The sequence below is a fragment of the Narcine bancroftii genome, chromosome 6 (assembly GCF_036971445.1).
Source record: "Narcine bancroftii isolate sNarBan1 chromosome 6, sNarBan1.hap1, whole genome shotgun sequence".
Classification (NCBI taxonomy): Eukaryota; Metazoa; Chordata; class Chondrichthyes; order Torpediniformes; family Narcinidae; genus Narcine; species Narcine bancroftii.
In genome coordinates this window covers 232,691,413-232,709,402 of record NC_091474.1, presented here as the reverse complement: position 1 = coordinate 232,709,402, position 17,990 = coordinate 232,691,413, and the positions used below count along the sequence as shown (strand labels likewise).

Genomic DNA, 17,990 nt, shown 5'->3' with positions numbered 1-17,990 from the left:
AGATCTGTTTCTTCGATAGGCAAAATGGAATGGATCCATGTCTCCACTCAGACAGGAGCTGATCCGCTTCAACACCAGCCTTTCAAAACACTTCCATCACTGTTGCTGCAAGTGCTACTGGTTGATAGTCGTTAAGGCAGGTCACTACCCTCTTCATAGGCACCGGTTATGATTGACACCTGTTGAAACAGGTGGATACCATGCTCTGCTTGAGTGATAGATTAAAGATATTCATGAATACATTGGTAAGTTGGTCAGTGCAGATTTTTTATCCTCGGCCAGGTACTCCATCCGGGCCGGATGCTTTCCTCGGATTCACTCTCCTGAAGGCAGAACGCACGTCATCCTCAGATATGGACAGGAGGGGATCATCAGGAGATGTGGGGGTGTAGAGGGGTGGTTCTTCACTTTTACTGACGTGAAATCAGGCAAAGAAAGGATTGAGTTCCTCTGGGAGAGAAGCTTTACCATCTGCTACTTTACCAGATTTGGTTTTGAAACAGGCTATGGCATTTATGTTCTGCCACAGCTTTGTTGTTTCAGTCATTGTTCCATTAGGGAATGGAAATGAGTGAAATCTGCAAATCTCCTGTTTGTTTTTTTGTGAGCCACCCTAATGAATTGCAGGTGCTGCTCTTGGCATTGGTTTTAATGTAGCAAGAGTGTGGGGCAGAAAGTACAGGTGTTGTCGTGCAACTACAGAGCCCTGAGTTTAATCCTGACGTTGGGCGCTGATTATGTAGTTCTCCCGTTTTCCCCTTGGTGATCTGGTCCCCCTCATATCCTAAACACTTGAGAGATTATGGGTTAATTGTCCGCTGATGATGTAAGCGAAACGATGGACGGGAGTAATAGCATGCTTGGGCGGGTCTGTTAAACATCAGTATATGGGTGATGGATCTCGGACATGGGAGGAAGAGAGTGAGAGTGTCAGGGTCACCCATGTGGCAGTGAGCCAATGAGAAGATCAGAGGGCTTTGGCTTGGTGGTGTTTGGGGAGTCTGGTGACTAATAAAGAAACGAGTGAGCGTATTTATTGGTTTGTAAGTTGTGGTAAATCAATATGGACGTCACGTCCATAGGAAACGTCACCAACGTTTTGGGCCTGAGTGGTTCATCAGGTATAAGCTAAAAGCAGACAGCCACCTGAATAAAAAGGTGGGTAGAGGAGATGAAGGGGGAAGGGTGAGGGAGAGGAGTACAGGCTTCACAGTTGCAGGTGGAGGGTAGAAGATAAAGAAGCGAAGCAGTGATAGGAGGATGTGGGGATCTCTGACAGGAGAGGGAAGGGAATGAGGCAGGGAGCTGGAAGAAAGGTGACCGAGGGATGGGGAAAGAAAGAGACTGGGGTGGATTGGTTTAATGGAAATTGGAGGTCGATCTTAATGCAGTCTGGTTGGAAAGTGCCCAGACAGAATTTGAGGCATTGTTCCTTCAATTTGTTGGTAGCCTCAGTTTGGCAGGGCAAGTGAATGTTTGAAGATTGGTACAAATCTCAATGCTCTGACCTAAGGATGAACTTTACTTTGCCCTTGTTTTGAAGAAATTTGTGTTCATGTGAAACTGATAATTTGGAAACCAAATGTGTATCTTTAAAATGAAAGATCAGCACTGCTGCCAGGAACTCTTATCCCTGGCCATTTCAAGTCAGCTGCCTTAGCTGTGCTGAGTAAACATGGTTACAAAGCTCTGATTGTCCTGGATTCTCTTGATAAGCTCATTAGTTTCCTTTGGGCAGAGTTAACAGGCTGCTCTGTACCAGTGCTGCTCTCTTCTCTGCCATGTGGGTATGAAATGGCATCACCAGCCACATCTTAATGAATGAGGAAAGCCCAGAATGTCACAGGCAATACTCTCCCCACCACTGAGGGAACTCTGGCGTCGGGGAGCAGCAGCAGTAATCATCAAGGATCTACACCACCCAACACATGCTCTTTTCTTGCTGCTACCACCAGGAAAGAGGTGTAGGTGCCACAGGACTCGCGCCACCATGTTCAGGGACAGTTGCTACCCCTCCACCATCAGACTCCTCTACGACAAACTCAATCAAGGATTCATTCAAGGACTCTTAATTTGTACATTATTTATTACTGAACTTTTTTTCCTGTTGTACACAATCAGTTTGTTTACATTTCTCTCTTTTGTGGATTTTTTTTTCTTGAATGCAGTTTAGTTACAGATAAGTAGAAATTCCACCTGGCCTGCATAATTAAAAATAAATAAATAAATCTCAGGGTTGTATGTGATGTCATGTATTACTCTGACAATAAATTTGAATTTGATTCACAAGTAATGATTAATAATTGGGTGAATGGAGCATTGGTGATGCTGTCCATGTGTGTGTTTGTGTATGCATGGAGGTCTTATGTTGGGATGGGAATTGTATTTTCCAATTCTGAAGGCCTTCGTACTTTTCCTAAAATGAGTGAGGCGCCTTGTTTGTGCTGGAATTTTAGCTGATCGTTTGCTGGGTTGATGGATGACAAGTGAACTGGCCCAGAGGTCATTTCTGTGTGGGAGGAACCCGTGATGATCTGAATGCTTCATAACCTCAGTAGCAGTGACCAAGGGTCATTGCAACTTCCAGCAAAGCAGTTTCTCATCACAAAATTAGACTTTTAGATTCCAAATCTCTTGAAATTTCAATCAGGGTCTGAAGTGAGGAAAAGTAAGAGCGGATCTCATTGATACGGGCATGGCTCCGAAAAAATTTGATGAGGTCGGATGCTTTCTCTACCAGAGGATGCATCTTCTTAGGGTAAGAGGACAACCCATTCAGACTAATCTGTGGTAGTTCTCCCAAAATATTGTGGATCCTTGGAATTCTCCACTTCCAAGAAAGCTAAGGATGCTGAGTCAATAATTATATATACATTCACAGTGGGAGATGAAGGTGTCTGGATTTGTGATGGAAAGTATTTGAGACTAATAGCTAAATCATTCATTTCTTTGTGAAATGCCAAGGCAATTTTCTATTACCAAATTGGAGTGTATCAAAAGATTTGCTCCTCCCATATGTTCAATATACCTTGGAGCTTGTTCTCATTGAGTTAAGTAACAGTGTTATTGCATGCAATTTAGCCCAGAAATGATATATCTGAAATTCTGGCAGCATGCATTTGGGTTGGGATGGTTTGTGAGGTGCAGAGAATCCTGACTGAATTTCCTGAGACAAAACCAGCGTGATCACTGGGTACTCATTTCTTGAGATAAATCACCAATAGCCTACTCCTTTTCTTTTAAAATCTGTAATGGATAAATATTGGGAGGAATTTGGTAAGATTAGAGTGGGTTACATACATGCACACATTTTAAAACAGATCTTATTTGAAATACTAAGAATTCATATTCAGTAATATTGCAGAAACTTTGGAGAATGATATGCACATTTCACAAGTAGGTGCTAATTGAAATGATATCATGAAATGAATAGACCATTGTCTTGGAGGAGACAAACTGGCTGTTTGCAAGTCCTACAGAGTGCTCACAGAAAGGTCACTCCTGGGTTTTGTTTACCTAAAACAACAGCTTGACCAAGAGGGAGAACCCCTATGATTTGCTGAAGAAGGTGGGGTTTTTTGCAAGTGGGAGAGTCACATGGACTTTCTGGCAGTTGGAGATAGAGAGGACAAGCCCAACAAGTTCTCTCAGCCAGTGCATGACACTGAAAGAGACTGAACAATCATGGCAGAAACAAGCCAAGAAAAGCTGGTTGGAAACAGAAAGCTCAAGAGTGGTGGGCAGCTGGAAGTGCTATCTGTCTGTTGTTTCTCTTTGAATAAGAGGAATAGAAAGGAACTCTGTGTTAGCCTGAAAGAAAGGGATTACCATCTGGAGAACCCTGATGGGGCAAGTTTCATCAGTGAGACATTGAGGTAATGTCGCTGAGTTAAGACAATGGTGGTACCTCAGTTGTGGAAATCCTGGAACAATAAATTTCTCTGCAAACCCTGCAAGAACCTTCCTGAGCGGTAAACATTTACCTGGCGAACTTTATACATTTTAAATTCTGTGCACAGTATAGGAATTGCTTGCATCCAGAGAACTTGGAAGAACGAGAAGTTAGATTGAACTGTGAACCAAAGAACTTTTCTTAAATTTACACACCTTCTTCAGCAAATCATAGGGGTTCTCCCTCTTGGTCAAGCTGTTGTTTTAGGTAAACAAAACCCAGGAGTGACCTTTCTGTGAGCACTCTGTAGGACTTGCAAACAGCCAGTTTGTCTCCTCCAAGACAATGGTCTATTCATTTCATGATATCATTTCAATTAGCATCTACTTGTGAAATGTGCATATCATTCTCCAAAGTTTCTGCAATGTTACTGAATATGAATTCTTAGTATTTCAAATAAGATCTGTTTTAAAATGTGTGCATGTATGTAATCTTACCAAATTCCTCCCAATATTTATCCATTACAGGCTTTAAAAGAAAAGGAGTAGGCTATTGTGATTTATCTCAAGAAATGAGTACCCAGTGATCACGCTGGTTTTGTCTCAGGAAATTCAGTCAGGATTCTCTGCACCTCACAAACCATCCCAACCCAAATGCATGCTGCCAGAATTTCAGATATATCATTTCTGGGCTAAATTGCATGCAATAACACTGTTACTTAACTCAATGAGAACAAGCTCTAAGGTATATTGGACATATGGGAGGAGCAAATCATGCACGTACACTTAGAATTCGAAGGGGGTTAAGGTTAGTTAAGTTAATAGATATGATAAAGTTTGATTCTGTTTTCATGTTTAAAGATAATTAAAAACAAATTTTGTTTAAGTAACTACTTGTCTTGGTGAATGTCTATTGCTGCTGGGTTTTGGGGTCCTTTAGGCTTGTTACAAACCCCAAAAAAAGACTCAAATTAAAATGTTGCTGCCTGTGCCCAGGATGCGCCCTTGCCCCCCATGCGGTGCCCACTGGTCCCAGAAGGCCATCATCCGACTACATCGCTCGGTCCTTCCATCCAGGCACAGATGCCTCAACGAGTCGTGCAGTCATCTCCGATGAAACTGAGATCCAGATGAATGGGGAGAGAGAATAGAGAACACCAAGTTCCTTGGAGTCCATTTCACAAGTGACTTACCATGAGCACTAATTTCCTCACTTGTCTGGAAGGCACCACAGTGACTGCACTTTCTGAGAAGACTGAAGTGGGCAAAGCTACTGCCAACCAACATGTCAACTTTCTATAGGAGTCTATCAAGAGCGTCTGGCCAGCTATATCATCGTGCAGTAGGGTTGCTAAAGAGAATTGGATTGGAGGTCAATCCATTGGAACATAAGAATGGCAGAGAGGATGACTGGAGTCTTCCCTCCTTCCCCCCATTGATGAGATCAACCAGGATCACTGTCTGAAGAGGGACGGAACAGCTCCTTCCCACGGGCAGTGAAAATGTTGAATGACCCAAGGAACTGCTCACACTAACTACCTGAGACTCATATTTACAAAACAATGTTTATTTATTTGTATATATGAATACTTGTCTTGCGTATGTATTGTTTGTATTTGTGTGGCGCCTAATTGTGTGTTTGCATGTTTTGTACCAAGGACTAGAGAACACTGTTTCGTTGGGGTGTACTTGTACTATCAGAGGATATGATTTGAGCATTCTGGATGGGCTCTGTGGTCTGCTGCTGTTATGTATAAGCCTGCAAGAGTATGACATCAGCACATCCTGGTCACCCATATATACCATGTAGCGGGAAAACCATATGAACTGTATTAAAGCAGCCACGCGTCTCTGAGTATTAAAGTATTACAAAATCACTGATACACACAGCCGTGACGAGGATCAAAACGGAATGCCCCAAACAGTGGAGCGAAACAGCAGTTTTTCGACATATAGGATTATGAAGGGTATGGATAGGATAGCTGGCCGGGGAAACTAAAACGAGAGGCCACAGTCTCAAGATTCGGGGGAGTAGATTTAGGACAGAGATGAGGAAACATAGTTTTTCCCAGAGAGTAGTAAATGTTTGGAATTCTCTAACCAAGGAAGTGGTTGAGGCTGCCTCATTAAACATATTTAAAATTTGGTTACATGATAGAGGAATTAGGGGATATGGGGAGAAGGCAGGTAGGTGGAGTTAGGTCATAAATTAGATCAGTCATGATCTTATTGAATGGCGGAGCAGGCTCGATGGGCCATTTTTGGCCTACTCCTGTTCCTACTTCCTATGTTCCTATGACACAGTAGACCCCACAAAAGAACAAAGGAAGACAAAGGACTGAAATCTCAAAATGGCGGAAGTAAAATCCAGCAATTTCGTGGAGTCAGAAGAAAACTGGTTGAACTACACAGATAGATTTAATCGTTACTGTCTAGTTCATAATATTGATGAGGCACTGCCTATAAACACAAAAACGGTCCCTATTTTTAAGCCTAATGGGCAGTTGCACATTTGACCTACTGAAACCAGAGGATCTGGGGACAAAAACACACGCATAATTGTGTACAACAGTAGGGGAACATCTAAGTCCCAAACCACCAGTTATGATCAAAAACAAAGAACAGGCAAGTCTACAAGCGAATTCTTGCTTTAGCTAGCAAAACATTGTGATTTTGATCAATTCTTAAATGAAGCGATAAGGGCTTGGCCAACCACAATACCAGATAGAAACTACTAAGCATGGACGATGTAACACTTGAAGCAGTATGCAAGACAGCTGCTGGAGAAATGGCCGATAGAAACTTGGACATCGACCAAAGAGATCTACTAGCTGCAGGAAATACAACCACAGCCCGGATAATTGTTGTTTCAAAAGATCAAAATGCCATCTCCGAGCCAGATGCCTGGGATGGGGAATTGATAAAAAGCAGAAACCAAGACATGGAAAACATCCCTTTGGAGTGAAAATGCTGGAAGAGAAGGATGAAAGCCCGAGCACTGGCAAGGAAACAACTCAGAAGAAGAGAAGATCATGTATAGTCATGGATTTAATGATAGAAAATCAGAATTCTATGAGAAGGTAAAAATCAACAACGACACAGGAGCAGCAGTTTTGCGATGCCTTTAACTATGAAACAGCAAATTTTCTCTCACCTCATCTTTAAGCAGGCTGACACGGTTTTTAAATACAGTCCTAGGGTATAAAGTCAAAGCGTGCGGAAAATGCAACGTAAACGTGAAATATAAAGAACAAACGCCAAAGACTATCCTTCTACATCATTGGTGAAGAGACTGGCTAGCACAAGTTCAGTTAAAAATTGGATCAGTAAAGAACTTGAGCCAGGAAGAAGAGCCACCCCAGCCAAAACTGGAACCAAAGAAGTATCGAATGGTTTTCAAAAGGGACTTGGGGAAAAATCCTGGGAGTTCAGGCAAAATTGCAGCTGAAATTAGATGTGGAACCGAAATTCTTTAAGGCCAGAATGGTACCACTTGCAGTAAAAGGAAAGATCGAATCAGAACTCGCCAGACTGGAAAACACGAGGGAATACTGGAAGGAATTCAATACAGTAATTGGGCAGCTCCCATTGAACCTGTACGAAAAGCCAATGGGGAAATCCGAATTTGTGGTGATTACCAAGTCACCATCAGCCAGGCTCTACAGATATCTGAACACCCTATTCCTAGAGCAGAAGAATTATTCCAAGCCATGAACGGGGGAAATAAATTTACAAAGCTGCATTTACCATAAGCTTACCAACAAATAGAATTGGAAAAAGAATCAAAGAAATGTGTGGCCATCAATACACACTTAGGGTTATTCACCTCTACCTGAATCCCCAATGGCAATATTTCAAGCGACCATGGACAAAATGTTACGTAGCATCAATGTAGGATGCTACCTTGATGACATCATCATTACAGGCCAAGATGACACCGAGCACCTATCCAACTTCGAGAAGGTCCTAACTTGATTACAGTAAGCAAACGTCCGCCTGCGACAGGACAAGTCTGTATTTATGGTACCTTCTGTCGTGTACCTGGGTTTTGCAATTAGCAGTGAAGGAGTCCGAATGGACAGCACATGTACCGAAGGTACCCAACCAACTGAGCCGAGTTAAAGTCATTCCTGGGTTTAGTTAACGATTGTCAGAAGTGGCTTCCCAATATGTCAATTATCTGCAATCTGCCTAACCAGTTGTTGAGGGAAAAAAAAACGAAATGGTGCTGGAATGAAGAAGCGAATCACGCCGTGGACTGCGACCGTGTTCTCGTCCACTGCGACCCAGGTAAAGAAGTAACCCTTATGGTGGATGCTTCGCCAGTGGGATTAGAAGCGGTGCTATCACAGGCAATAGGAAAGGGGGAACAACCGATGGCTTATGCCTCCTGGTAATGTGTGAACGTAATTATGCTCATCTGGAAAAAGAAGGGCTTGCCATAATATTTAATTATGATTTCACCAGTCTTTTTATGGTACCTTAGTTACAGACAACAAACCACTGAGTTTGACTCTAGGTCCTAAGAAAGGATTAGCAGGTATTAGCTGCAACAAGAGTTCAAAGGTGGGGTATTCTGCTCGCCACATATCACTACGAGATGAAACATGAGCCAGCAACCCAGAACAACCGTGCTCACTGTCTCGCTTACCTCTACCCGAAACGGAGAAGAGAGATGAAATAATTGGACAGTGGAGGTGACGGCGATTAATCTTGTCAGCACCCTTCACCCTATGGAGAAGCAGAACGTTTTTTTTTCAGACTTTTAAAAGGGCCATGAAAACTAAGAAATACTTAAACACATCATGGAACCTCGAAATTGCAGATCACCAGCTGAATTAATGTTTGGACAAGACTTTCTGCAGTACACCCAAACATGGCCTTTGACTGAAACAATCCACATCTCCCATTAAACCTACGAGACTACTGAGATAATAGAGAGGCCTGGGTGAGAGGAGTGATCCTTAAAAAAAAATGGAGTCCTTGTTCTTACTCGATACTGGTGGGAACTAAAATATGGAAACAGCACATCGACCAATTGAGAGCGGTGGATGATCCTTGGGCTGTGCCCACCACTCATGACTTCGATGAAATTCCAGAACTTACCATCAACATGCCAGAAATATCCTCAGAAAGTCAGGTTCCTTGAATGATCATTGCTCCACCGAGCAGTCCTCGGGGTCCACAAAGGACCCTTACACTGTCTCCTATCCGAAGCAAAGCACCAGTGGGATTCGCCGGAGACAAAGTTCACAGTCCTTCCCACCCACTGAGGTACTACCTGAACAGGCGAGGAGCCCTGAGAAGTCAGAAAGTATTCCAACAGATTCTGCTCCTCCTGGATGATCCAAGAGGGCAAGGTGTCCTCCAGAACAACTGAAGGACCATAAACTATAAGACTTTATAGCCTGTAACCACGACTGAAAGACTTTACAATAACCAGCTGATGTATTCACTGGACACTATACCTATAATTCTCACTGGTAGTCTGGGGGCATCACATAGTTATAGTCGAGGTTAAGTGGTGCCCTATGTTACGTTCACAAAGCACTTATTTTTTGGAGGGGAAGAGTGTCATGTATAAGCCTGCATGTGTATGCATCAGCGCATCCTGCGTAATGACGTGGTCACCCATATACACTGTGCACTGGGAGAAGCCATATTATACATGTATTAAATCAGCTCTGCATCTCTGAGTATCAATGTATTATTAAATCACTACTAATACACAACAGCTGCTATTTCTGATATCCTCCTCGTGACATAACTCCTTTCATTTCTGAGAAATTTTCAGTAATCTTTCATTGAAAAGATGTGTTTTTTGTTTCATTAAGAGAAGACTTCCCTCCGTGATGGGGAATTAGTCTGGGATTAACAGTTGTCAAAAAATATTTCTGGTCACTGGTTGGTTGTAGCATAACCAATAGCTTTGAATGTGTTCACTGTGGCCTCGCTGGCTGAGCAGAGTTGAAATGTGGGAAACAGGAGCAGGCCATTTGGCCAGTGCTACCATTCAACATGATCATGGTGGATTACCCAAATTCAGTGCCTTGTTCCAGTTTTCTCCCCATTTCTCCCAAGGGCAATATCTAATTCCTCCTTTAATATACTTAATTATGTGACCTCCACTGTCTTCTGTGGCGAGAGTTCCACAGAGGAAGGAAGACATCCCAACCTCAATCTCAGGAATGTGTGGGTTCACCATTTCTTGTTGGGGCAATAGTAAGGATCGGTTAACCCGCAACATTGTCCCTGGGGTGTGGAAGAGGAGAATCTTTGGCTGCTTCCATTTGGTGACTCCTGGTAATGATAAGTGACGCACGGTCACTTCAAAGTGCCCACTTTGCAAGGCGCATGAGCACCTTTACCAAGTTGATGGACTCATGAGAACCAAGAAAAATGTTTGGAATGGATTTTTTCCATCTATGTTTGTCAGCATGTACATTAATTTGACCCATCTTGAACAATGGGCAACCCATTGGGACAATAAAGTGAGACCATATGTAACGATTCACAGTATTCCCAAATGGAAAGATTGGTGTTCTCCATCATGTTTCTTGCCCACCAATTACCATATTCCATGAGGTGAGTGGCCCAAGGATTACACAAGTTAAACAAGAAAATCTGTGGATGCTGGAGTTGTACAAAATGCAAATATGCTGGAGAAACCCCCTCCCTCTAGTTTCTCTATCCTTAGCCCTAGAGGTCTCCTTTCTTCCAGCTCCCCATCTGCTTCCCATCTTCTATCGGAAAGCTGACCTCTGCCCTCTTTCTTCCAATGACTTATCAGCATTTTTTTCCTCTCCTACTCTTCCACCTGTATCCACCAATGGCCACTTACCTGTCAGGCTCCACTCCTCCCCCTTCCCCCTCCCCCCCCATACCTTTTGTTTCTATTCCTGGAAAAGTGCCCAGGCCCAAATTTTTACAGATGTTGCTTGACCCGTTGAGTTTCAGCCACTTTGGTATTGCAAGGATTGCATAAATGGATGTTGACCATTCAATTTACAACTATGATGGGTGCAATGCCTCAGGGGTGGGTGGGGGGGGGGGGGGCGGGAGTGTTTATCAGAGAAAACAAAAGATTCTTGTTTTCCATTTCTCATCCCTGGGTTTGCATACCTTTCTGAATTTGTAGTGACTTATTCCTACATTCAGTACAAATCGGTATCAACATCTCCTCCTCACTGACATTCAACACAGGCACACCTCAAGGTTGTGTGCTTAGCCCACTCTTCTACTCTCTCTACACCCTTGACCGTGTGGCCAGGCACAATTCAAATACCATCTACAAATTTACCAGTGACACCATGGTCAGTGGTGGAATCACAGGCGGCAGTGAGGAAGTGTATGGGAGGGAGATAGATCGGCTTGTTGAATGGTGTCACAGCAGCCACCTTGCACTCGTGTTGGCAAAAATAACGTACTGATTGTCGACTTCAGGAGGGGAAAATCAGAAGAACACAAACCAGTCCTCGAGAGGTCAGCAGTAGAAGGGTTTAAAAACTTCAAATTCCTCAGTGACAGCATCCCTGAATAGCTATTCTGGGGCCTCCACGAAGAAGACTCACCAGCGGCTATCCTTTGTGAGGAGTTTGAAGAGATGTCACTGAAGGGCCAGTTAATGAAGAAGCCGGAGGCTGTGTAGGTAACCAGGAATCATGACTTTTATTAGCAGAAACTAGTGGTACAATAATGAATGATAACAGGTGCATACACAGTTATAGCCAAGGGGAGTGTCTTTAGTGGTGGAGATAAAACACGTCCAATGTCAGTAAAGCAGACTAAACACAGTGAGAGCCTGACAGGACGACACAGATTCACCACAGTCACCAAAGAGTTTGGAAAATTACTGCAGGTGTACTGTGGAGAGCATTCTATTTGTTTGCATCACTCTCTGGTGCGGAGGTGCCAATGCACAGGGCAGGAAAAAACTCCAGAGAGTTGTGAACTCAGCTAGCGACATCACGGGCACCAGTCTTCACTCATCGAGCACATCTCCAAGAGGCGGTGTCTTGAGAAGGCAGCCTCTATCCTCAACACCCAGGCCATCCTCTCTTCACACTACTACCATCGGGAAGGAGGTACAGGGGCCTGAAGACGAACAGTCAACGGCGCAAAAACAGCTTCTTCCCCTCCGTCATCAGATTTCTGAATAGATAGTGAACCACAGATATGACCTCACTTTCTTTTATTTTGCAATTATTTAATGATTTTAAAATATTTTTAACAATATTTGCACTTGTAACGAATTTTATAACTTGTTCATGATCCTTGAACATGATTCTGATTCTGACCTTCCCCATGAATTCTTCCAAAGCATTTCTCACCCTGGAGAACATGAGGCCTCTTTTGCTTTCCGCTGCTAACGATCATGTTAATTTTCTGAAATATATAGCTTGAGGTTTCCTGGAATCGTATGCGTGACACGTGCAGAATTTCAAATTTTAATTTCCAGATAACCAAGATGGAAATTTAATTTTTTATTATGTTGTAAACCGTAGCCTCTTAGAGTGACTCTATTCCCATACTGGAATAGAAGTTTAAACATGTATTTTTACTCTGCATTTTTTTTAAACATTTGATACAAAAGTCAGATAATTTTGTTGCTCTTTTTAAACTTTTGTATCTCTTCAGGTGTTGACAGGAGGACAGGATATAGTTGTGAAGCTCACAATGAGAAAGGAGTTACAGTGTCAAGGAAAGCACAAGTTAACATAAAGGGTACGTACAATGAACACCCATTGTGATCAAAGCACCATCTAAATTTGGGCAGCAGTATTCCTGGTGGTGTTCCCTTCTATTTTAGCAAATTCACCTGGAATATGATGGGAACCCCGCTTAACCTTTGTCGATAAATGTAACATGGGTGCAAAGCTTTAACTTGCCTTGAATTTTCTTCTGCCTTTTACTGCCATTCACTCCTGCCTCATCTCCCTACAAGCTCTGAGTCCTTGTTCACTTACATCAATGTTTAACAACCTCCTTAAAAATATCCACGTAACTCAGTGGTTCTCAACCTTTTTCTTTCCACTCATATACTGCCTTAAGTCATCCCTATGCCATAGATGTTCTTTGATTAGGAAGGGATTGCTTAAGGTGGTATGTGAATGGGAAGGGAAGGTTGAGAACCTCTGCTCTAGACCCAATAGTTACTGAAATCTTGTGCTTGAGAAAAAATTTCATTGGGCGATTTCCTTTGCACATAACGAGTCAATTAAGTATGATTAAAACAGCGGTTTTCAAACTCACTTACCACCTTAAGCAATCCCTTACTAATCACAGAGCAGCGATGGTATTGGGATTACTTAAAATGGTGTGTGAGTTGAATGAAAAAGGTTGAGAACCACTGAGTTACATGGCATGGATATTTTTAAGGAGGTTGTAAAACAGGTCTCAGGGTGCATTTTCTTTGGTGGGAGGCTGTTGAAGGAAGAGGTGTTCTGTTGAAAAGATATGGTTTCCAAAGGGAAGTTGTGAGTGGACTAGTTATACAAAATCCCGCCCTCCCCCCCATTCTCATGCTTTCTACATTCCCAGAGGCCTGGACTTGAGGGATCAAAGTGAACAGACCCCGTACCATCAAAGAAACACAGCTTGGTTTACATGTTAAAATGCCTCTAATCATGAGACAAGTGAGATGGCCCAATGGGTACAGTGGGGGGGGGGGCGGTTTTGGGTTTGTTTGCAGTCAATTTGCAAATATGTTTCCACTCGTCATTCCCACACTGATCTGTTGGTTCCTGGCCCTATCCAACGTCAGGGTGAGGCTGAAAGTAAATATATTTTTATGTTTTTATGCACATGATAATAAAGGAACCTTTGAACCATGAACACATGATATCCCTCTTGGACACACTTAAACCTAATGACATGGACATTTTAAAAATAACTTTAGGTAATGCCCACCTCCATTTGCTTCCACTTTTCTCCCTAATTCCTGCTGTGCCTATCGCATGGTCTCTCCCTCTCACACTTTCTGTCCAATACACCATCACCCCTGGCCCCTTTTTCCTTTCCCCAATCGTACACATATCACACCCTTTCTTTTTTAAACCTTGGTCTCATTTTGGGTGGGGTCTCTATTATTGGCTGACCATTTCTGCCCAACCATCTGACTTCCCCCAGCCCCTTGTATGCAGCTAAATGAGTTAGCTTCCGACTAGAAGCAGCTCTGCATGTGCCTCTCACTTGTTTCATTCCTTTGTCCTGTTTAGAAGCCCCTGATCCGCCTGTCGACCTTGGGATTCGGAACCAGACTGCTCGCATTGTGGAAGTGCTGTGGAAGCCTGGCTTTGATGGATACGCCACTCTCAACGTGTGCCAAATCCAGGTAACATTCCTCCATAACCATAACATATAACCATATAACAGTTTACAGCGCGGAAACAGGCCATATCGGCCCTACGAGTCCGTGCCGGATCACACAACTCCACTAGTTCCCCCCTCCCACTCTCCACCCATAACCCTCATATCCATGTACACATCCTGTTCCCCTATCACCTCCGTTTTTTTTTCTCATGCCCTCCCACTCATATCCACTTATGGCCTGTGGCCCTCCCCTTCCCCTTCTGAACTCGCAATCCCTGCAGCCGTTGAGGGAAGACGGACAGGGATGGTCTCATACCAACTCAGGCACTTCCTGAGTTGCTGGACTGTCACACATTCTCTGGTTCCCAAAGCAGCAGTTTGCTGGCTGTGTTACCTCAGTATTTAGTTAATTTTTATCATCAGACTGTACATATCCAACCAGACGAAACAGAGTTTCTCTGGATAACAGTGCACACACAATACACAGCACATCACGTATATACATTAATATATACTTTAAATTTAAATGTGATTTTTAAAAATATTTAAAATTTAACTTTAGACAAACAGTACGGCCCATGAACCCATGCTGCCCAAATACACCAAATAACCTGCCAACCCTGTTCGTTTTGGAGGGTGGGAGGAAACCGCGGCAACCGGAGGAAACCCACGCAGACACAGGGAGAACGTACAAACTCCTTACAGGCAGCACCAGATTCGAACACGAGTCACTGGTGCTGTAACACGGACGGCTAAAGACATAAATGTACACAGTAAAAATCCCTGTTAATCTTGGAATTGCCTCAAGCGACTAGCAAAAAAAATCATGGAAAATAAATTGGTAAAAATTATGAAAGTTTAAAATTGGTGTCCCGAGTAGTTAGCTCAGCAGGTCCACGCAACACGCAATCTCAAACACCTTGAAAATTCACTTCTCTGGCATCGACCCATCCCCAGGGATTTTGCGGTCTAAATTATTTGCACTGATTTACTCAGTTACAAGATGCTTTTCATCAATCTCGCAGCCTGTGGGAAGAAGCAATTCCCCAGCCTGGCAGTCCTGATCATAATGCTCCTGTTCCCTTTTAATGGGAGTGGGTTAAAGGCAATGCATCAGTAAATCAAGCAACAACAGCTGATTGATCGATGTAACAGGCTTTTACTATCTGACATTTAATGGTCTGCAGTACCTACTGGCTTATTGTAGTGATGGCACCTGATGTGTTTGATCTGATGAGATTTTTTTAACAGCGACACATCATTGGATAGCGATGAGATTTAACGTTTTGACAGTAGCTAATGTTTAGGTGGAATCCTGTTTGACTATTCTGTTCAAATTTCCACCAATTACTAACACAGAATCGATTCAGTTTTTTTCCGTTTTTGCCTTCACTCACTCTGGATTCCCTGCTACCACCATCATCTCAGCCCTTCTCCACATATCCTCCATTTCCTGCTCATCTGCCCTGGTTTCCACATGCAACAAGGACTCACCTACCACCCCACCAGACTCTGCATCTGACATTATCATCCTCTGCCATTTCCTCCACCTGCCCAGGACCAGACACACCTTCCCCTCTCTTCCCTCTCTGCCTTTCTCAATGACCACTCCCTCCATGACTCTCTGGTCCACCCATCCCTTCCGACCATTGGCACTTCCGCCCCTACCCCTGTGACCGCAAGAAATGCGACACCTGCGCCTCACCTCCTCCCTCACCACCGTTGGTGGACCCAAGCAGCTCTTCTCAGTGACGTAACAGTTCACTTGTGAGTATGAAGGAAAGGAGACCGAAAGATCAGGAAAGGGAGAGAGGCAAGGGGTGGGTGGGGGGTGGGGGTGGAGGGAGCTGGAGGAGAAGACAGAGGGATCGGGAAAGGGAGAGAGGCAAGGGGTGGGTGGGGGGGATGCTGGAGGAGAAGACAGAGGGATCGGGAAAGGGAGAGAGGCAACGGGTGGGTGGGGGGGGAGCTGGAGGAGAAGACAGAGGGATCAGGAAAGGGAGAGAGACCAGGGGTAGGGATCTGGAGGAAAGAAGACATGGAGAAAGGGGACACTTGTAAATCTGCATCCGGTGATCCCATTGTGGTCTCCACTACATAGGAGAGACAGGACACAAACTGGGAGAATGCTGACTTGAGCATCTTCACTTCGTCCACTGCAATAGGGAGGATCACACAGTGGAAACCCATTTCAATACCTCGCCCCGTTCACTTGCTGACATTTCTGTCCATGCTCTCATCCACTGCCAGATCAAGACCACCTGCAAATTGGAGGAACAACGCCTCATATTCTGGGAACCCTCCAACCAGATCATCAACTTCTTATTTCCATTCGGCCCAAATCACGCCCCCCCAACCCCCGTCTCTCTCGGCATTTTTGCTCTGCATTGTAAAATGGAGATTCCTGGGAACCCTCCCATGAACCTGTGGTGTGAAAAAATCGGCCTGGGAATTTTAAACAGGTCCGTGGCCCTAAGAAACTTTCCCGGACCACCTTCTCCCTGCGATGTGAAGAGCCAAATGGCCAAGTAGGGAAGCCTCGTGATGTCAGTGCTTGCATGCTGCGTCACGCAGGTGATTAAAATTAAAAGATACTTACTGCCTGACAACAGCAGGCCGCTTCAGCACGTTGCGACAGCAGCACAAAGTGGGATGAATGGCCGTCCTTGTTAACCATAATCCCAGAGCGGTTCTTGCTGTGTGAGGGATTATGAGAAATGAAGTAGGTCATTCATCCTGCATTGCTGTAGCGACGTGCGGAAGGACAGTGGGGGGGGGGGGGTGGTGGAGTGAGGGACGGATGGGGGGATGGACTTGCATAACACGACATCGGTTGGGACCCCCCAAAATTGCCGGGGAGGGCAAATTCCCACAAATTTGGACCGCAGTGTAAAAGGCCCAGGAGGTCTTGAATTCCAGGATATTTCACTGGGACAAAGTAGGGTCTCTGCTCACCTGCGGTGTAAAAACAGCTTCTGATTCCTTTCTCTGTCTCCTTTCTTCTAGATCACCATCCCTGGTCTCTCTCCTTTTCCCAATCCCTCTGTCTGCTCCTCCAGCTCCCCCCCCCCACCCCTGGTCTCTCTCCCTTTCCCGATCCCTCTGCCTTCCTTCCTCCAGATTCCCACCCCTGGTCTCTCTCCCTTTCCCGATCCCTCTGTCTCCTCTCCTCCAGCTCTCAGCTTTCACAGAGTTGCCCTCCCTCCACCGATCAATTCTTAGTTTTTCTCTCCTGTCCTCTTAATCAACTTGGCCTGTGCTTCTCCCCCTGCCCCTCCTTCCCTCCTACCCCTCCCTTTTTACTCAAGTGCCTATGTGATTTTTCCTCAACCCTTGATGAAGGGCTCAGGCCTGAAATGTTGATTATTTATCTTTGCCTCCAATGGGACACTGGGACTCGCTGAGTTCCTCCAGCAGTTTTGTGTACTGTCTACAATCGCAGCATCTGTAGGCTTTCTTGTCTCACTTCTCTTTAGAGGTTGTTTCACCTTTTGGCCATATTCCTTTGTCAGTGCTGGTGAATTGACAATTGAGACCATGCCTGATCTCCCCGAACAACCATCCTCTTTACCTTTTACACAGGGGCAGTTAGACAGCCAAATGGGTGAGGAGCCTTGGATTTATTTACCATCTTTTCATATCCACAAGTTGCTTTCCTGCTGGCCCTGATGCAAGTGAAGGCTAAAAGAGGGCCTAGAGCTTGGCAGATATCCAGTACATGAAAGCTATTGGTACAGTCTCCATCCATTCTTTTGATCTCTCGTTCATCGCTCCTATGTAATACAAGA

The 17,990-nt window shown here is 44.3% G+C and overlaps 1 protein-coding gene across 2 annotated transcripts in view; it reads left to right on the top strand.

The window, feature by feature from the left end:
• Window positions 1–17,990, top strand: part of mertka (c-mer proto-oncogene tyrosine kinase a) — a 213,495-nt gene that overhangs the window by 84,333 nt on the left and 111,172 nt on the right. For both annotated transcript variants that reach the window (XM_069887682.1, XM_069887683.1), the window contains exons 5-6: window positions 12,529–12,615; window positions 14,109–14,224. In XM_069887682.1, the coding sequence (XP_069743783.1) occupies window positions 12,529–12,615; window positions 14,109–14,224 (203 nt within the window). The remainder of the gene's footprint in view (window positions 1–12,528; window positions 12,616–14,108; window positions 14,225–17,990) is intronic.